Raw genomic sequence first — 20,260 nt, forward strand, 5'->3', positions numbered from 1 at the left:
GCTGGTTTGAAAAGCCTCTGCACAGGAAAATGTTCATCCACTGCATTTTTGAAGGAGGGAAAGAAAAAGGACTGGAGGAGTCTGACCCTGAGCCACATAGGAAGCACAGTGTGGAATGCTCAAAGAAACCAGGCAATGCATGAATGTTTGCCAATGAAAAATTACTGGAAAAAAAAGATGACACAATGATTTTTGGATCAGGCTGCATTCACTAGTGGGGAACCCTTAACCAAAGCAGTATTAGCAGATACAGAAGAAGCCATCTAGAACTAAGATGACCCATTTGCCATCTCTCTCACTCATCAGGGATCCTTTTCTCCATGCAGTGATGAAATCCCTGCTTCCAGCAGCACCAGTTTGACAGAGCAGCTGTGGGTAAGTGTGGCAAGAGCTGCAGGGAGCAGCTCTCAGCCAGCCCTACTCTTCCACACTGCTGAGGGTGACAGGCAGGACAGCCAGGGCTGCTACACCCAGCTCCAGCTCAGGACTGGGATTCTGCTCAAGCTGTGCTGAGAGCAGCTCTAAAGAGAGGATGGACAGAGTGGCTGGAAGCAGGAACACTTCCCACCCTTTGAGGCCATGGAAAGCAGTAAAACCAGCAGGGAGGTCAGAGCTCATTTCCTCAATAAAAACACGGCTCTGCCTCTTTCAGCTCCCCCTGCAGTGCATGAAAGCACAGCCACAGCCCAGGGCAGCAGCCTCCCTAACCAGGACGGCTCCTGGGGAATGGGGCAGCTGGAAGAACAGCAGCACTGATCCTTTACTGTCTCAGCCCTCACACTGGAAGGACACAGCCTGCCTGGTGCTGGCCACAGGGCAGCAGCACCCCCCTGATCAGCTGCACCACCTGCACACTGCAGCAACTCCAAATCCCACCTGGCAGCCTTAGCAATGCACTCAAGTGACACTGAAGTCACAGGACAAACAAGCTGGGCTTATTTCCACCCATGATTAATTTTTACTTCACTGTTCCAGCACTCTTTAGATTAGATTCCTCCCCTTTATCTTTTCCTCTTCCCCCCCTTATTTTGTATCAGAATGGGACAAATTAACACAATATTTGAAAACTCAGGGGGGGAAAAACATGGTAGAGTAGACTCAAATAAAGACCAATGTTAAATATTACTTAATGTTTTCTTTTATTTAAAAGATCATTCACAAAATACCATATCCATAAATTTATTTTGTTATGAAGCAGAATGTGCTAAGTGTTTGGAATTCTTTTTTTTTTCCTTTGTTTTTACAATTAAAAGTCAACTGTCTTGACTAGAAGTGAGTTTTTTATATGGGAATTTGTTCTTAAAATCTTTTCCACATTGAAGATGTAAATAGATCAATTATTGGTTTGGAATACAACCACACAAATGCATGTCTGTCTTAAATTAAGTATTAGTGTTAGACAAATGGTTCTTATCTCAGAAGCAGATTAAGTGAAAGGCAGAAAGAAGGAAAGAGTAGTTCTGTAAATTGCTGGGACTCTGACTTACAATGGGAACCTTAGGGAAGAAATTCATCACTAGCAGTGGTGCTGGTAGTGGGGCAGCCGTGCTTCCAACCTCCTCTTGTAAGTACTCTGGGGTGCTGGCTGGTTTCTCTGAAGGCTCTCAGCACTGGCAATGGGGGCCCAAGCTTTTCCCATACACTGGACATGTCCAAACTTCAGTGTGGTAGAACCAGGTTTTGGTTTTCAAAATTAATGATCTCTCCTTTTGCTTCAGCCTCCCCTCCCTCCTCCCACACAACACTGACAAGAAAACATTTCAAGGGAAGAGAGGTGTAGTAACAAGAGATGCTTTTTACCCAAACTTCTACATGAGAATCTATAGCAGAAAGATTTCTAATCTGCCCATTTTCAAGGTATTCTGAAAGCTGAGGTGCTAAAACTGTACCCCACTGGGCAAAGAAATACAGGGGATAGTGACGATCAAATACTGCATGGCAAAGTATACACTCCTTCAACAAAAATAAAAAAGTCAATTTTATTTGTAGAAACTTCATTTAAAAATTTACCAAACATGTAAAACCCAAAAAAGTAAGCAGAAAGAGCCAGTGAGCAGTTGTGCTCAAACAGGCATGGCTTTGCAGCACTAACCTTGAGCTCAGAGTTGTAGTAGCATCATACCATTTGGAAGTCAGGAGCCAGCAGGAAGAGGCTGCTGGCAGAGGCTTTATCCATACTGATTCCACCAGCTCTTCACCAGGCTTGCCAGGCAAGGCATCCATTAAATTGATCCTTCCTGGCAACCCATGTGAAAGGGCAGCTGCCCCCCTTAGCTTCATAAGGGGCTCTGCTGTGAACAGTGACTATCACCAATTGTCAGAAATGGTATTTCACTACTTGGTTAGAACTGTAAATTTCTGTTCAACTCATCTGGACTCTTCAGTTTTCCTCTTCAGAGCCACAGCAATACAGAACGAGACATGCAAGTCAGAAGAGGAACACTGAGGAAGTAAAAGGAAACAATACAGGGAAATAACTAAGTCTAACCTGTGCTTCTAAAGTAAAACAAACCCAGAAAGGAAGAAGTGAAGCAGCACCTTTGTCCAGAGACCTCCACACCTGTGGAAGCAGCCACACTGCCTTATCTACTGGCAACTGTGCTGCTTGGAAGGAAACAGAAGAGGGAAACTCAGCACAAAGCAGGCACTAGATACAGCAAAGCCAAGAACGTACTAAAAACCACTTGTTAACAGCTGACATGCATTCACAAGCTCTGTGTTTTCGGTTTCAAAGAGGACAAATACCAGATGGCAGGAATGGTAAACTGCAGGGTTGACATTCCAGCAGAGCTAGTCACTCTGTACTGTCTTGCTTTTTCTCCCGCCTCCCCATTCCCTCTCAACCCCAAACTCAGTCGTGTTCTTTTACTACTTCCTCCCGGGGCTTGGCTCCTCCGAAGATGGCAGAGTTTGGATTGGCTACTTGATTGAGGGGAGTATCGACTGTTCGAGGTTTGAGCTGGAGCCGGGGCCGCTGCGCTCGCTCCTCTGAAAGGGAAAACATTCCACCTGTGAGATCTGCCTGGCTGGGCAGGAGCTTCAACTGACAACAAAACCAGGAGTGTGTCTCCTTTGTGGAGGAAGAGCAAGGCACACACAGCAGGAGTTTACCTTCTGTTGGCTCTCTGAAGTCCATGGAAGAGCCACGAAGGGGAGGCCCATCTCTGAAGCGACCGGTGCCACCGCTCCCCATGGAGGCACCCGGTGGCCGCCGGTCTCCGGGGCGGGTTCCTCTACCCCGGCCTCCCAGGAAGTCATCATCCTTGAATCCTGAAGATGGAACACAGTGAATTTAAAGAGCATCTTTTGCAATGTATTCAATCTAGATTTATCTGGATGACTGGAAAGCCATGCTAGTCACCGCTGTCAGTCCAAGGTGGTGCACTGAGAGCCTTTGTCTGCAGACAGATTGTTTCACAGAGCTCTAGCACCTTCTGCAGGAGCTGTTCCATTTGAAACCAAGGATACTATATCAAGTTCAGAGAGTGCTTTATCCACTTAGAGGCTTATTGGGGTGCTGGAGAGTGGGTCAAGTGAGTTTAAAATATGAACCTTGGCTGCAATTTGAGTTTAACATCATTAGCTGAGTTGAGAGACAGCACTACAGAGTAGTACTCAGACAGTACTGAGTACTTCCATAGCCAGATCATCACGCTGGCTACAGCCTTAGCATGAAATCCACAGGATCAAATGGGAAAATAGCTGAGGAGTAGTGAAATACACCTATAAAACAGAGTAAAACCCCAGAGCTGCTTAGCTGTACTATAAAGTGGCCAGGCATTTACTAAATTAATTAAAGGGCTGGGGAAAAAATAAAATATAATTTAAAAAAAAAAACCAAGACTTTAAACTGACTGCATTTCTTCAGTTTATGTATCACAAAAAAGAAGTAAATCAAGAACTATCTATCACTGACCAGAGTTCCAGTCTGTACCAGTGATTACCCTTGAGTATCTGTCCAAGCCCCCACTGCCTGCATTTCAGTGGGAGGAGGATACTTCAGGCTATCAGCATACAGAATATACTCAGATTTTCAGAAGCTGCCTGGAAGAGAAAGTTGTTTGGTTCCCAAATGAGATTGCCAAATACTGAAGTGGAAAGGAAAGAGTTGCAGAGCTGTCCCTTACTTACTTCAGTGCCAAACAAGCCATCTTTAAAGACTTGATCTAGAGCAAGGCTGTACAACCTGAGAAGAAAAGCTTTTGTAGCAGCTAAAACTGAAATGCTAAACTTTTGGCTCACGAATCACTCATCCAGCATTGAACAGGCTGAAATGCATCCACATTTGGAGAAGCTGCCAAGGAAGGTATGAAGCTGTGACACAGAATGCTTAGCTCCAAAGGCAGGTTAAGCAGAGCACTGCAGCAAGCTCCTCTCTCCAGCACCATGCTCCAATCCATGCTGGGGACAAGGGCACACTTTGCTTCTCCTGCATCCTTCATTCCACTCACGCAGAGACCAGACATTGCAAAGTTGTACTTGCCAACATCTCTCCATCAGAAAATGGACCAAACCCATGAGTTCAGAGGACAAAAGCAATTGTGTAATGCCACCCTGCATTCTAATAGCTGGAACTGACTGGAAGTTAAGAGCAAACCCAGTGGCTCTGTCACTACCTCCACTCAGCAAGCTCAGTCACTTGCTGCAGCTGCATTACCAAACAGGTCCAGAAGTTCAGGAACATTTTGCATTTACAAGTGTTTTGGAACACTAATCTGACTTTGGAGAAGTCAGTTACTTCAGGGACACACATATAATGACATCACATCTCCTTGAGAAGATGAAAGCCTCTGCTCTGGCAGAATATCAGCCTTCCTACATGATCTGTCTGTTTCTGCTACTATTCAGAAATTTACTCAGTTGTATGCTTGAGAAATGCTTAAAACAGTCACCCATAGGCTACACCTGGACAAGAATTCTGTCATTTATGGCTGTTTCATAGAATTTTCTATTGAGACATTATTCTATTTGCTCTCAAGGCAACAGAAGATTCCCCATGAGGAATCTCATCACAGCTGCAGGATGTTCAAAGTTGGTACATACAGTAGAGTCAATCAAACCAGTAATGGTGACAAATGAAAATGAAAACATTTCAGTGCCTTTTAGGCTTCCTTTCTGTATAAGTGTTAATACTGATACCAGAATTGAAGTCATCTCTGGACTCCCATCCACCTCCTCTGGATTCTCTGGAACCTCCTCCCATTCCTAGGAAAAAAGCCACAATTGTGTTCAAGTCTGAAGCTGTGGGAAAGACTGAGCAAGGGAACACCAAACCAATGTTTCAGTCCTTCAATATTCAAAGTTATGCTGCTGGAAAATCCTTCTCTTTTGGTACAACCAAGTTCCATTGCACAGGAACAAACAGCCACCAAGAATGAGTGGCCAGAAAAGTTTCTTTAGTGCACATTCAATGGAAACCTCAGGTGAGTCTGGTTCAACAAACCTTCAACTACAGGCAAGAATGTTTTTATGCTGGAACAAGAGACATACTCCAAAAATTAGCACTTTTCTACATGTGCTTACTCACTTTTCATACATCATCATAAAATAGTAGCAGATCAGACTGTTGGGCTTATGATTGTCCTCTGCAAGACACAACACATTAGGAGGGGTATTGGTCTCACTTCCTGGGTTAGGAGTGACAACACATCCAGCCTTTGGACACAAAGCACAGCTAAATTTCAGACACCTCAGGAGCAGCAGCAGCAGCTAGTTAGAAACACATACAGATTTACATACAAAACTTCACTTTCAATATCATCTTCATGTTCACTTGCATGCCTTGTCTCAGCATTAGTCAGCACCACAAGCCATAACTACAACCATCATATTTAAGAAGCTACTTAGAAAAATGGAAGTCACCTCTGTCATCAGGCCCGCCACCTTTTCTGAAGCCAAAGCCACCTTTATCCTGTTTCCTGCCTTCTGCTATGTCCACTCGGAGTGACCGGTCACCCAAAAGCTGTTAAATCAAGGGGAGAATCTGTTCAGCATGGATCAAAGGGCTGCCAAAGAGTGAGAGACTTCTGCTTGTCTTTGATTTCACAAATTAATTGCAAGTGTACTTACTGCACCATCGTATGTAAGAGCTTCCTTGAGTGACTCCACCTCATCGAACTCTACGTAACAAAATCCTGGAAGAAACAAATCTCAAGTTAAGAGCACTTTAAAAGGTCTTTGTAAGAGGCTACTCCTCCTGCATGCCTGCTAATAGCTTCCTTCTCTTGTAAACATGAGTTGTGATGTGCACAAACAAGATGCACAAGGCTTAGAAACCAATCATCATCAACAATGAACACATTTACCTGCACCTGTAAATGATGGGGCAAATCCTGAAAGAGACCTCCGGGCACTCTGTGAATGCCAAGAGCCTAATTCCCTTTTTCACAGAGTTCTCATTATAGATTAGTTCTGATCTATGTCTTCAGACAGCTATTCAGTTGAATATTGACACTTCATTCTTAGAGTTTTTAAACATGAAATTGAAATACCTATGTGGTCAGCAGTGTGATTTTGTCATCACATCATTTAGTGGATTAACTCCTTTTCAAAGGCACTCTGTTATCCAAGGTAAGCCTCTTCCATCTCTTAAAGTAACTTACAAACATCATCCATTTTCTCCAAACAATTCCCATAGCATAGTTGAATTTGCATCCTCTAAAACAACTGCCTGAATGGGTTATCTACTTGCCTTTTCTCCCCATCTACTAAAAAGGACAAGAGCAGGAGCAATGAGAATCTTCTGATGTAAAGGAATTACTCAGTACTTGAGGTCATAGGATTTAAGTGGGTCAGCTCTGGTAGAATTCATACCAGACAAGGTTTGAGAAAGTTCTGTTATGTCAGGGCAAATATTGACTCCTCCCTCAGGTTACTCTGTATCTCAGGATGATGAAACAGTGACTCTCATTCAAATGATACACTTACACATATCAGTGAATAAGAAAACCTGCATAAGTCAACATAAAAGCAGAAAACTGTTTTAGACTGAAATTCCCTTTTAAAGTGACTTTCTTTCCTACTAATTTTTCATCTAGCACCAAAGAGCTCTGACTCTGAACACTCACCTTTAAATTTGTCTGTTTCCTTGTCTCTGACTAGTCGTACGCTTCTTATGCTGAGATCCTTGAAAATGGCATCTATGTCTCCCTGGACAGTGTTGAAGGGCAGATTTCCCACATAGGCTGTGAAGGGGGGCTCTGTTGGCAGCTCTTTATTTCTGCGGGAACCAAGGCCACCTCCACGAGACCTGTTGGGAAAAGCACACGGTGCCTCTGGAGCTGCACAGCACAGCTGCTCTTTGGGGCCCTGCCCAGCTGCTGGGTTCAGCTGCAAGGCCATTTTCCCACAGCTCTGCTCAGTTTTTCTCTCCTTCTGCCTGTAGCTGCCACCTGAAGTGCTGCTCAACTCCTTTCCAGTATTACCTGATGCAGTACTGCAGTGGGAAATGAATACATTACCAGTGAATTCATTAATGAAGTGATGAATGAACTTCTTAACCCACAATTCATTAAGGAAAGCAACCTAAGGTTACCTCTAATGTCCCCTGCTCAAAAACATTACCTCTAAAAAACCCCTTCTTGGAATCAATTTTAAGAATAATTTACGGCAATGAAGAAATGTATGGCACAGGTTTGTCAGCTTCTCTGGAAATTAAGCTGTATCCAATGCTTTTAACTAAAAATCTATTACCAACACCAACTCCACAATAACCCAAATTATCTCAGCAACATTTAACTGAAGAGAAACACCTTCCCTAATTCTGAAGCTGTGGCCATAACTGTTGGATATCTGGACTGGAACGCTTTGAACTGAACACAAAATAAATTTGGTTGAACAAGGGATTCTGAGGCAGGAAAAAATCACGTGCTCTCTGGATGCTTACTGCTTTTCTCTTGTGAATGACAGAGGTAAACTGGGTGGTCCTTTCCTGTCCTGTCCCTCAGTACCAGTGAAACTCTTGGCACTGTGTGCTGAGGAACTAAACTGTACCAGCTAAATTCTTTACTAATGTAACACATCTGTGTGAACTTCCTGCAGAGCCCAATCTTCAAAAGCCAACTTGGAATTTCTGTACAGAGAGCAAGGTACATACAGGGCAACCTGAAGTCAAAGCTCCTAGACTTGTAAACTATAGGATGCCACTGGTTCCAACACCATTTGTCCCACATAAGCAACCTCTGATCTCTACCTGAATTATCTGCTTGCTACTCTGTCCATCCTCCCTTTATCACTTTGTTCCACTGGGCTTTGCTTGTGTCTGTTCCCTTTCCCTGAGGCTCCCTGTGCATTTAAAACCACGGTGGAACCCAACCTGTACCAAAGCAGGATTTGCCAATCTGACATAGACCAATTAAATAGCTGCAGAGTCCTTCCTAAAATCCAGAAGGTCAAATAATTTTATCATTTTCTTTTATTCTACTGGTTACATGCAGTCAAAAAAATCCATTGGGCAAGCATGTCCTGGACAGTATTTTTTTCATTCAAGAATAAATATTTTACTACTAATGAATCAGATAATACATTAAGCTTGAATAAGATTCCTTAGCTCTCTAGGTGAGCCTGTCATTTGTGCCTTATTTAGCAGCTCCATGCAAGAATCATTTGTCACCAACACTATCAACAAGCTGCTAAATCTACTTGAACCACAATCTACATATCTTTAATTAGCGTCCACCCAGGTTTGCATTTTAGCATTTTTGACAATATTCCTCATCTGCCTTTGTCTCATTAACAAGTCAAAAACATTCTGGAGAACTAAAGCTGTAATAGTTTGGAATTACTTTAGTCAGAAGGCTGAGTTTTAAGGAGGAACTCCAAGAAAGCTGAATTGCTGCTCTAAATAATCCCAAAATACATAAAATCAGTTCCATGCCTTTGTCCTCATTTATCATTTACAGCATTAGGAACAGCTATTAACATACCACACATTTAACTTGCATACAAAAAAGAAAATCTTAATGTTTGTGTCCTCCAGGAACATCAGAATTGAGTTCCAAAGGAGCATTCTCTCCTTGCACAGATGCTCAGGACACTCCCTGAGCTGCCAGTCACCCAAAAACCCAGCCTGGAGTTGAGTCTGTGGCCAACAAGGTGGTCAGGACTGCAAAGAGCCCTTTGGAATGAAAAGGGGAACAAGGGCTGGAGCTACCACTTCCATCAGCTCCATTTGAGCCACCTCTAAAACCACACTCTCAATCCCCAAAAGGATTTTCTGTGCTACAGACAAACCTCCTTTCTCCCATGGGCTGCATGTGTGGAAATCCATGCCCTATTGTGCAATCCAGACTGATTTTAAAGCCAGAAAATTAAATATTCTTCTCCAATTTGATATTAGGGCTTTGGTTATCAAATATATAACTATACCTTTAGTATTTAGTTTCCATTTAAAGGTCAATAACTGAGTTGCAAACCAAGTTTCTTATGGAACTCAGGTACAGCAACAGAAAAAGAAACAGTTTCTGTAATTCCCTACATTTTTTCCATCGCTGAAACAGTGAAATAAAAGGGCTGACTTCAGTAACCAAACAATGAGATTGGAAGAAGATTCTCTCATTTGCAACAAAGTAGGACAAAAGTAAAAAAATAATTGAAAACACATCTGAACTAGGCAAACCAGATTTCTGAATGAGTATCTGCACTTCTCTAAACTTCTGCTTAGACACAATTAGATAAAAATAATTATGTCATCTTACTGTGAGAATCTGAAAGACATGACTTGATTTCCTTGTCAGAAAAGCAAAGCTGAAGAGGAAAGCTTGCTTCTAACAACACTTAAATAATTAAACTTTGGTGGGCTGAGTTAATGACTTTGGCTATACTGGATAGAAAACAACTCAACTCCCATTTTAAAGCTGCTCTTATGCAAAGTTGAGTTAGGTCTCCAGAAAAGATCTGTCACAAGTTCAAAATGAAGGCTGTTTTGAAAGTCAGTATCCCTAGAGATCAAAGCTCAAGATTTGCCTTTTGCACAGCACACAGACAAAGGCCTGCCCTGGGTTTGACATCTGAGCTCTCAGGGCAGCAGCAGGATCAGCAAGGTGACAGTGCCAACCCCCAAGGACCACTACACCAAATTCAAACCCAATTTATTCCAGCAACCCAGGACAAGTCTGGAGTAATATCAGATGTATTCAGCTAATTGCTTACCCCAGCCTAAAAATGAGGAGTAATCTTTGAATCCTAGATGGGTAAGACAGAGGATGCAAGCTGCCAGAAGCACAAGGACCTGTGCAGAACTCCAGCAGGTGAATCTCAACCTTTAGTAGGGAGCCCAGCACTTCCAGCCACACCTAAACAAACAGCCTAGCAGTGAGTTAGGAGTGATAAACACTCCCCTTCTTTCAACTCTGAGAAGCTCTACAGACAGTTTCAGTTTCAACTAGGCCTTGGTTTACTTACCTACAGGTTTTCCTGTCAAATTCTGGGCTCCAAAACACTTTCTAAAAAGCTTCTAGTAAGCCTTTTGTCATTTATGTCAGCATCACACTCTTCACTGGGAATAAAGTGATTTTTTCAAGTGATTTCATAATATCCCCTAATGTTATGATTCAGCTTTTAGTCAGGGCATCACTGAACACCTCAGGTGCAGCAAATCCCATCTCATCACACCACTCATATCTTGATGCTGTTCCACCATTATTGTGATGATGATGAGGAAGAGGGAGATAACTCCCATATGTCAGAACCTGTTGGGCACAGATTTCCCATCTGTCACACTGAAATCCTGTGCTCACTCACTGTGTACATTAAAGGTTGTGCAAAATGCAACTTCCACAAAAACTGCTACACCTCAGCTGAGGTTACACTGTTCCTACAGTCCTAAAATGAGCAGGAGCCACTTTAAATTAACATGGGAGTCTTTAATCAGAACCTTCAAGAACAGTCATGTTTGCACTACACTTCATATATTACAGGACTTCATACAATGTACACAGAGAGCAAACTGTGAGTTAGCTACTAGTAACTTAGTGATAACAATAAATTAGATAGAGGTATACACTAGACTCTAATATTAGTAGTATCTGATGTTTAGAACTGCAGGTAAATTAGAATAAGTACATTTTCTTACCTGTAAACACATCTACTGATTAGCAGGATGCCTTTAGTTTACAAGCAAGGATCCACATCTTCCCTGACAGCAAATTTAAGTTGTCTTACAGGAACCTGAATAACATTTTACCTGGCATTTTATTACTTCACAGACTATGCCTACACTGACTAGATACAGTGTGCAGCAATATCTGAGTTTATAAAGAGTCAAGTATCACTTTAGGCTGCTGGCAAGGCTATTTTGTTACAGAATTTAAAAAAATAACAGAAATGAGAGTGGCTACATCATCTGTTTGCTCTGGGACGTCTCTGAAATAGACACAAAGGGTATCAGTGCATGAAAATGAGCTTGAAAAGCTTAAAGTGTCAGAGTCCTTCCAAAGACAAAAAAAACTTACTGCTGTTCTAACTCCAGCAGCTCCTCCCTGCTGCCTAATGAGTCTGAAACGAAACCAAGTTATTTATCTAAGAGCAGAAAAGGACACGAACACACTTCTGATCAGGAAATACAACCTGGAAGATTAGATTATACAGTAACACACGTGGGAAATTTGCTTCCAAAGAAGTTTATTCCACAGATTTATGTCTATTGTTTTATGTCAGAGAAACTTGTAACAGCACCAGCCTCCAAAAAAAAAATCAATTGTTTGATTGCACCTTCCTAGCTTGATTAACACAAACTTCTAATTGCGGGTTTTGTCTCTGTGGCTCCTCCCCTAAACACTCTCCAGCAAGGAGACGAGACAAGCCCGATTCCTCGGGATCAGGGATTTGCAGTCAGCACCCGGAGCCCCGGATAACGCAGGCTCCCGGCGCCACTCTTTGCGGAGACACCACAAAGGGCTCCCATTTCCTCCCGCCGCAGGCTCCGCAGCGCTGCCCGCTCCCGGGGCCACCTCGGGCCCCGCTCAGCCCTTCGGGGCCGTTCCCTCCGCCCATCCCGGCCCCGCACAGCTCCTCACGGCCTCCCTTGGCTCCGGCCCAGCACCTCCCTAAATCCCCCCTGCACTCGCCTCCGGGACGGCGGGAACAGCGACCCCCCTTCCTCCCGAGCCGCAAGGGCCCGGATCCCGCGGCCACGGCCGGGACCCCCCCGGAGCGCAGCCCCCGCCCCGCCGCACAAAGCGGGCCAGCGGAAGGGCACCCCCGGCCCCGCGGGAGGGCGGGCAGGGGGCAGAACGAGCTCAAACAGTTCCCAGAGGCGGCGCCCCCGTCCCGCAACCCCCGCCCGCCATCCCCGCCGAGAGGGGCAGGCCGGGCCCCGCAGCCGCGCCCCCGCCTCGCGCGGCCGGGGCCGCTGCTCCCCGCTGCCGTCCCAGCTACGGGGGGAGCCCCGAGCGCCGCCCCCGGCCCCGCTCACCCGCGGCCGCCGCCGAAGCTGCTGTAGGCCCGGTCGTCGTAGGGATCGAAATCCGCCATCGCCGCCGCGGCCTCGTCCCCGTGCGAGCGTGACAGGACCGCGCCCGAGGACCCCGCAACGCTTATATACGGCGGCGCGCGGGCCGGGGCTGCCCCGCGCGGTGCCTGCCTCCAGCTCCCCGCCCCGCCGGGGCTGTCCGCGCTGCTGCCTGTCGGGAGGCGCACGGCGCGGCTCGCTCCCGTCGGCTCGGGGACGGAATCCGCCCGGGGGTGCCCTCGGTGTCTGCTCTGCGATCTGCGCGGGATTTACCCGGGGATCTGCTCCGGATCTGCCGGCGGATCTGCCTGGGATGTGCCCGGTGTCTGTGGGGGATCGGCCCGAGCTGCGCTGCGCTGAGCGTTGGACGCTCCAAGTGCTGATCCAGGGCCAGCCCGCGGCTCTCGCTCCCCGAGCATCCCGCGGTCGCTGCGGGCAGGGATCACAGGGCTCATGGAAATGGATTCTGCTCCAGGTGTCACAGTCATCCGCAGTGATCACAGGGATGGATCCTGCCCGGGGTCATTCCCTGCTCTCCCGCGCGTGTCTGGCAGCCACACGCAGTGTCCACAGTGCTGCTGGAGGATAGTGCTGGATTTTATTGCAAATTACGACAACGGGCTGTACACGAGAGCTTCATAGTGTCCTTAAAAAATACCATTTGTACCAGCTGGTTTGTCTCCTTTTGCCAGGCCATAATTTAATGTTTTCTAATAAAACCACACCTCGGATTCTCATAGGATAACCAACAATGCCCACGCCTCGTGTCCGTGACCCTGCGCTGCCGATCCCCGCAGGCTTTGCCCCTCTGTCCCGGGCCAGCCCCGCGGGGACAGGATCCAGCCCGGATCCTGGATCCCGGATCGCAGCCTCCCCCCAGGGACACGAACCGGGTGAGGGAAGCCCGGGAGCCCTCGGGGCAGTGCAGAGGAGGAGGAATGAGTCCTGCGGAGGAGCCGGGCTGGGGGCCAGGGAGGGAACGTGGTGCTGAGAGGAGCGGGCTGTGGTAAAATGTGGAGTATGTCAAGATTATCTTAAGTAGTAATGTTCTTTAATGTAAGATCTTTGCATACTTTCAGCAAGAGAGGAAACCCAAGCCGTGGGGCAGGCAGCAGCCAGCCTCACTTACTCAAGGACATCCTGGAAATAATGAGCATGAAGGATGTAGTAAATTCGGATTTTGGTGAACGTCTGTGTATACTTTGCTAATTTAAGCAGAAGACTCAAGGCTCATGTATCCCATAGCTGATCTATGTTCATTATAATTCTAAAAACCTTGTGAAGACCCTTCCCCTCAGCATGTGGGGAACTTCTTCAAGTTAGCTTAGGTTATGCAACTTATAAATTACAAATCAATCCCGATACATGGGCAGTACTCGGAAAGTTACTAACTCTGAACTGAGTATAAACAATGGAGTGAAAAGCCCGGTGGAGCGTGCTGGATTTGTGGAACACCACGGAGCACCGTGGTTCGCGCAACTCTGAAATAACCCATCGATGTGTCCATCGAGTGTGTCACGACTGGCTTGTGGTACACCGGGAAAGCAATCCGAATTTTTGGGATGAGAGGGTGAAGGAGCTGGGTGGAAAGGGCGGCCGTGAGGGCAGCGGGGTCTGAGGGGACAGGGGTGGGAAGGGCGGCCATGAGGGAAAGACAGGGCTGGGAAGGGCAGCCATGAGAACAACGGAGTCTGAGGGGACAGGGGTGGGAAAGGAAGCCATGAGGGGAACGGGGTCTGAGGGGACAGGGGTGGAAGGGCGGCCATGAGGGGAGCGGGGTCTGAGGGGCCGGGAGGCGCTGAGGGGAGCGGGCTGAAGGGCTGGGGGGCGCCGAGAGGAGCGGAGCTGAACGGCCATGAGGCGCTGAGGGGAGCCGGGAGGAGCTGAGGGAACGGGGCTGAAGGGCCGGGAGGAGCTGAGGCACGGCCATGACGGGAGCGGCACTGAGGTACCGGGGGGACCGCGGAGTGCGGCTCACACGGCGGCCGAGCCCGTCCCACGGCGGCCGCGCTGCCCCGGAAGAGGCGGAGCGGGCGGGCGGCCCCACGTGCGGCAGCGGTGGCGGCATGGCGGGGATGGAGCTCGGGGAGGAGATGGAGCCGCGGGGCGGCGGTGCGGCGGTGACCGACCCCCGCGGGGTGCTGCGGCAGGGCCGCGCCTTCCTTGACTTCTTCTGGGACATCGCTAAGCCGGAGCAGGAGGTGCGGCTGGCGGCCACGGAGAGCCTCCTGCGGCACCTGCGGGAGGGCAAGAAGGTGAGGCGGGGGCCGGTGGGTGCGGGCGGGCAGTGGCTCCTCACACGGCTCATCCCTGCGCTCCCGCTTGGGCAGTGCGGACGGGGCACGGGCCGGGTGCGGGGGTCCGGCGGCCGGGCCGCGCTCGGGGCAGCCCGGACACCGCCCAGCTCGGTCTCTCTTGCAGGATGATGAACTCAAGTACACCCTGAAGCGGCTGGTGGAGGGGCTGGGAGCCACCCGCGAGGCCGCCCGCCCTGGCTTCAGCTTGGCCTTGGCGCAGGTCAGTGTTCCCCAGCGCGGGTCAGAACCGTCGGCAGCCTCTGTCCATGCTTGGGGTCACTTTTGCTGTCTGTGCAAGGCTGGAGGATTCCCTTCTGTGCACATGGGAGGGAAGGCTCTCACCATAACCATAGTGGTTTAAAATGGGGCTACTCAGGTTTAGAAACTTACAAAGTTATGAAATATACCAATATCGCATTCGCATACTACAGAATTCAGTCCTGCTTCAAGAACTGTCACTGATTTACAAATTTTGACCAAGTTTTCAATTATTCTGCATTTAGTACTATTACTGCTTCTTAAAACTGTCTTGCTCTTGGTCTTGGTTGGGTGATGTGGGATATCTGCCCTTCCTCTAGACCAGGTTGCTCTAAGTCCCATCCAGCCTGGCCTTGAACATTTCCAGGGATGGGGCAGCCGCAGCTTCTCTGGGCAACCTGTGCCAGAGCCTCACTGCCCTGACAGAGAATGATTTCTTCCTAATATCTAACCTAAACTGGCCTTCTGTCAATGTGAAGTCATTCCTCCTTGTCCTAACACTCTGGGACTCCAGATTCCCTCTGTAGCTCTCTTGGAGCCTCTTTAGGAATGGAAGAAACTCTGAGCTCTCCTTGGAGCCTTCTCCAAGCTGCACAACCCCAGCTCTCCCAGCCTGCTTCCTGTTCTATACATCTTTACTGATCTGGCTGTCTTTATTCTGGCCTGATAAAGCAGCACGTCTGCTGCTGGGCTGAACAACTCTTCAGCTCTGTTTTAGCTTAACCCAAGATAATGTCATGAAATGGAAGAACTGCAAACAGCTATTCCATCTCTCTCCTCAGGTTTTGCAGGCTTTTGAGGAAATTCCATTGTGCAGCATTTTGGAGCAGATAAAAGAAAAACACAATCTGGAAAAAGTGAAAAAAGTAAGTGAGCTCATGGCAACATTTGCCAACTGCTACTTTAATTGTTCTCTAGTCTTTGAAGTTTTGGTGGATAGTGTAGTTTTGGGGTTCATGTTAAAGCAAGTGACTATAATGAAATAACAAATATTTCTAGAAATTGGAAGTTGGTGACATTGTCATCTGGCCCTGTTTTATGTGAGATTTGTCAGTGTGATGAAGATGTCCTCTAGGACAGTTCTTAAACATTGTGCAGGGCATTGCTTTTCAGTGTGTTCTCTTCCCATGGTGGGGTGTTCAAGGCTGGATTTTCCTGCCATCTTGCTCCACTGATTGTGTAGCTGCATGTGAGCTCTAAGACTCTCAGAAAAGTAGATTTTTAGCTATTTTCTTTTTTTTTTTTTTTTTTCCCTTTCAGAAACTTGTGAGAAATGCAGCTTTTGGGAACTTTTTTGGAGTGATGGCTCTGTTCCAGTCTGGGCGGCTTGTGAAGGTAACACTGCTGTCAGGTGTGTCAGTTCTGCTTCTGGGGCTTTGATGTGGAAAGAGAATGACAGGGAAAGGCTGGATCACTGAGTAATCCATGCAGTGGCACTTGAAGCATCAAGTTCAGTTCATTTCTGTTGTGCCATCCATGGGCTCTTTGTGCCTTTATAAAGTCTGTTCCTGAGCAGAATGTAGGAGCTGTGTCCAATAGCACAGGAGGCTCCTACCTCTCCTGGAAGGAAGGGATCTGTTGTCATATCCAGCTGGAAAACACAATTTTGGAAAAAGCTCAGTGACCAACCAAGAAACAAAATTGTGTTTCTTATTACAAGTAGGCATAAACATCTAAAGAGTGGATTATCACCTGAGCCTTCAGCTGAATTTCTGATTTATGTCCTCTGGTTTTGGCTGATCTTTCCTTTGTAGGACCGGAAAGCTCTGCTGGAGAGCATCCAGCTTCTGCAGCAGCTGACAAATCACCAGACACACCTCAGAGATCTGCCACGCAAAACCCTCATTGACATCACCTCTGAGGTGCAGGCACAGCGTGGGGCTGGGGGCTTGTGGGGTGAGAGGAAGAGAGGGCTTGGCTTTGGGGTCAGATTTTCCTTTAGTTTGTTCATAGCTGGAAGTTATAGGGGCTGTGGAAGAGTGTAAACTGTGGGAGCTGTCCCTGTATTGCCTGTGGGCAGATACTTGTGTTCTGGGAAGGGTGCTCTAATTTAGCTTTGTTTGCCTTCATCGTGGACAATTCCACAGCCTGTTATTTCCCATTTAACTTGCTTGGATTATGTGTTAGACCATGTGCTCCTTTGAACAGATGAATGCTGAAAAGTCTGAACAGCAAACCACCTTTTTTATGCAGCAAACCTGGGCCTAAGGTTGAATTTTGGGCTGTTGGGAATGAAATTATGTAGGGCTAAGGAGTAAAGAGCTCTGAGTATGTAGTAAAAGAAAAGAGTTTATTTCCTTGTTTAAAGTGGATATTATTTGTAGACATGAAGACTAGCAGTGTTAAATAAAAAGAGAGACTTTCCTTGTCCCTGGGTTGCCTGGCTGTACAGGCAGAGCAGTCAGACAGCAGGAGAACAATTGCAGCTGGAGTCAGTTGACCAGAATTGCTGTGTGATGACAGCATGCTGTCCTGCTCCCCATGGTTCAGCACCTGGGACTGTCTGGCAGTCATGGACACATCCATTATTTATTTTTCATTGTGTCACCATAAAGACTATTTCTAGAGTTTCCAGAACACTGCAAGCTTTTAGTAAAATGTCCTCCAATGCAGATACTTTAATGTGCTTACTTCACTGCAAGTTAGTAAAATGCCCTCAGGTATTTCTTACATGCTCTCACCCTTGTTCCTGTCTAGGTACCTGAAACTGTGTTTGAGGAGGTCCTGTTTGACATCTTGCAAGGTGACCTCTCTTCAGCCTTCACATCTCCAGAGAACCTGCACCTTTTGCTTGTGGGTATGCAGAAATTCCCTGGTGTTCTGAAACCTAAAAAGCTGAAGAAACTGTTTGGCTCATCTACTGTTGTAAATAAGGAAAATGTTTCCAGGTAAGTTCTTAAATAAGGAGGTTTAAATGAACATTATTTTCCTCTTGGCTAGGAGTGAGAGAAATGTGGCTGTGATTCTGATTCCTGCTTGTATTTGCCACTGCAGGTGCTGCTGAGGGTTAGGTGTCAATTGTTCTGCAGATTCCCAAGTTATAGTTGTGTCATTTCTCCCAGGGGGCACAGCCTGCAGTTCTTGGGAAATGTTCTGTGTCTTTCAGCAGGATCAATTTGGCCTTCAACAATTCCCTTTCAGGTCAGATCTCTCACATTATTTTATTTCTTCTTCTAGACTTGTAGAGCTTCTGAAAAGTGCTGCCAAGTCTGAGAAGGAAGACAAGAAATTGCCCAGTGTAGTGTTTGATTTGCTCCAAGTTGCACTGAAGGAAGGTGCCTTTGAGCTGTTCTGGAATGAAGTTGTGGAGAATGGGCTATTGAAGGAGAAATCAGGACCTGTCAGGTTTGTTTTAACACACACTGTGTGTTGTTTCCCATGTTACCCTTCTGTTTCTTGACCCAGAAGTTTTGACTTCATCTCCTTGCATGCTCCTGTACCTGCCCCAGCCCTTCCTCTGTGTCTTAGCCCTGTGTGTGGGTTTAGTGCTGTGCTTTAGCCTGAGGGAATGTTCTTTGTTCCCCCTCAGTCACATGTGCTACCGATTGCTGGGCAGTGCCCTCCCCTCGCTGTCCCTGGAGCAGCTGCAGGTGGTTCTCAAGGGGAAGGTGATGCTGCACTATGGAGAACACGTGGTAGCAACCCAGGTAGGTCTTTGAACAGCTAAAGGCCATGTCTTGAGCACAAGGAAGTCTCTGCCCCACTTCTAGTTTCAAATCATCTTGTATTAAAAAAGTTTATGTCATTTTAGACATTGAACTCCTACTAAAAGCAAGGTTAGTGTATTGGTTGCAGTGGAGTGAGTATAGTCTGTTTGGTTGTCATTGCCTGTTTTAAGGGTGTGGAAACTGTTCAGCACTGTCTCACCTGCTTTCATTGCTGCTGCCAGGAAAGCTCTGATGAGGGGGGAGGCAGAGGAAGGGCAGCCCTCAGCAAATTGACAGTGTCATGTGTTGTCCTTTAACAGTCCCTTTGCTTTTGTGTGTCCAGAAGCTCCTTTTTGTTTATCATTGTGCTGGGTGTGACATGGACATTGGAAAGCAAAGACAAAAAGAGACAACTCGTGCTTTTGTTTGTTAGTGCTTGTTTTAATAAACACATCTGAGGTTTTAGCACAGAAATTACTTATTGGATTTGGATTTTGAAGCTCCTCTTCCTCTTCCCTACTGGGAAGCCAGCAAACAGCACAAGCCTGCAATAAACAGAAGAAAAGTAAAAGGGGAGTACTGATAAAACTGGCTTTTAGCTTGGCTTTTTGTGGTAACACAATCCCAAACCTCCTCACATAAGCCCAGAAATCGTTGTTGTATCTTGGGAGAGATAGGTCTGTGTGATCTTGTTCTGTTATCAGAGCAGCCATAGGTGTGTGGGTTTGCCCTGCAAATACTGCATACCATGGTGCCTCCCTAAATGGACCAGCTTTCTCCAGGATATATCCACTGGCTTAGTTTTCCTATTTCTTACTTTTTGTGCTTGTTGCACAGTAAATTGGGCTGTGATCTTCCATGTGCTTCAAATTTTATTTGGTTCCTGTCAGAAATCCCTGAAGACAATGAGGCTAAATGGAAGAAGCTGCTAATATTGTTGATGATGAGAGAATAGAAAAGATCTTTGTTTGAATTTGATTCTGTTTTGGGGTTTGTTTTGTTTCTTGACATAGGTTGCTTGGAGAAGTAAATGCTGTTACCTTGTAGATCCTTATGGGATTCTGGTGATTGTTGGAGATGGAGCTAGACAAAGCTGGAGTCTTTTATTTACTGGCAGTTTTCTTCGTGATTCCACTTTTTTAATCAACAAGGGAGTAAATAAACCTGATTCACTTGAGAGGTCCCTTCCAACCCAGGCCATTCTGTGATTCTATGATTTTTATTTACACAGCCATTCAGTCTGAGTGTGAAGTTGCTGACCTGCTTCTTTGACCATGTTTTTCAGTCTCCCCAGGGATTTAAGTTTGCTGCAGAAATGGAAGGATACATAGATACATTTCTCAGTGGCTGCGATGACCCAGAGAGGCAGCTGGCTGTGATGATGGGCTTCTCTACCCTTACCAATCAAGGCAGGCCAGTGCTGTTGAGTGCTTCCAGGGTAGTGAAACACCTGCAGGCAGTGGCCTTGCACAAATACATCAGCTGGCTCAAGGACATGTTCCTCAGGCCAGACCTGGACTGCTGCTTAGACTTCTCAAGTAACCGGCAGAAACAGAACCGGCAAAACGCCGACATGTGAGTACAGGGGTACTGCACCTTCCTCTCAGCAT

General features: G+C 46.7%; 2 protein-coding genes across 3 annotated transcripts in view; one reads left to right on the forward strand and one right to left on the reverse strand.

The window, feature by feature from the left end:
* Positions 1 to 1,115: 1,115 nt before the first annotated feature.
* EIF4H (eukaryotic translation initiation factor 4H) lies at positions 1,116 to 12,526 on the reverse strand. Of its 2 annotated transcripts, XM_058037374.1 has the most exons (7): positions 12,413 to 12,526; positions 7,068 to 7,249; positions 6,070 to 6,134; positions 5,863 to 5,962; positions 5,140 to 5,205; positions 3,112 to 3,270; positions 1,116 to 2,988 (listed from the first exon to the last, which is right to left on the reverse strand). In XM_058037374.1, exons 1-7 carry the CDS (start codon positions 12,469 to 12,471, stop codon positions 2,852 to 2,854), a joined length of 768 nt encoding a protein of 255 aa, XP_057893357.1. In that variant the 5' UTR covers positions 12,472 to 12,526; the 3' UTR covers positions 1,116 to 2,851. The 2 variants fall into 2 exon arrangements, with proteins under 2 accessions (XP_057893357.1, XP_057893358.1); XM_058037375.1 differs by lacking the exon at positions 5,140 to 5,205 and having other exon boundaries at positions 12,413 to 12,524.
* Positions 12,527 to 14,514: 1,988 nt separating this feature from the next.
* MYBBP1A (MYB binding protein 1a) overlaps positions 14,515 to 20,260 on the forward strand; it is a 50,037-nt gene continuing 44,291 nt past the window's right edge. The window contains exons 1-9 of the mRNA XM_058037511.1: positions 14,515 to 14,703; positions 14,870 to 14,965; positions 15,786 to 15,869; positions 16,264 to 16,338; positions 16,758 to 16,865; positions 17,701 to 17,891; positions 18,181 to 18,348; positions 18,533 to 18,650; positions 19,936 to 20,225. Coding sequence (XP_057893494.1) covers positions 14,515 to 14,703; positions 14,870 to 14,965; positions 15,786 to 15,869; positions 16,264 to 16,338; positions 16,758 to 16,865; positions 17,701 to 17,891; positions 18,181 to 18,348; positions 18,533 to 18,650; positions 19,936 to 20,225 — 1,319 coding nt within the window. The remainder of the gene's footprint in view (positions 14,704 to 14,869; positions 14,966 to 15,785; positions 15,870 to 16,263; positions 16,339 to 16,757; positions 16,866 to 17,700; positions 17,892 to 18,180; positions 18,349 to 18,532; positions 18,651 to 19,935; positions 20,226 to 20,260) is intronic.

This window comes from Melospiza georgiana, chromosome 19 (assembly GCF_028018845.1).
Source record: "Melospiza georgiana isolate bMelGeo1 chromosome 19, bMelGeo1.pri, whole genome shotgun sequence".
Taxonomy (NCBI): domain Eukaryota; kingdom Metazoa; phylum Chordata; class Aves; order Passeriformes; family Passerellidae; genus Melospiza; species Melospiza georgiana.

Bases quoted from the DNA above. Each gene is read 5' to 3' on its own strand.
- EIF4H (XM_058037374.1), bottom strand. From the start codon at position 12,471: ATGGCGGATTTCGATCCCTACGACGACCGGGCCTACAGCAGCTTCGGC. The intron at 6,135-7,067 runs GTGAGTGTTCAG...TGTTTCTTCCAG, and splicing joins GGAAACAGACAAATTTAAAG to GATTTTGTTACGTAGAGTTC. The intron at 2,989-3,111 runs GTAAACTCCTGC...TTTCCCTTTCAG, and splicing joins CTTCAGAGAGCCAACAGAAG to AGGAGCGAGCGCAGCGGCCC.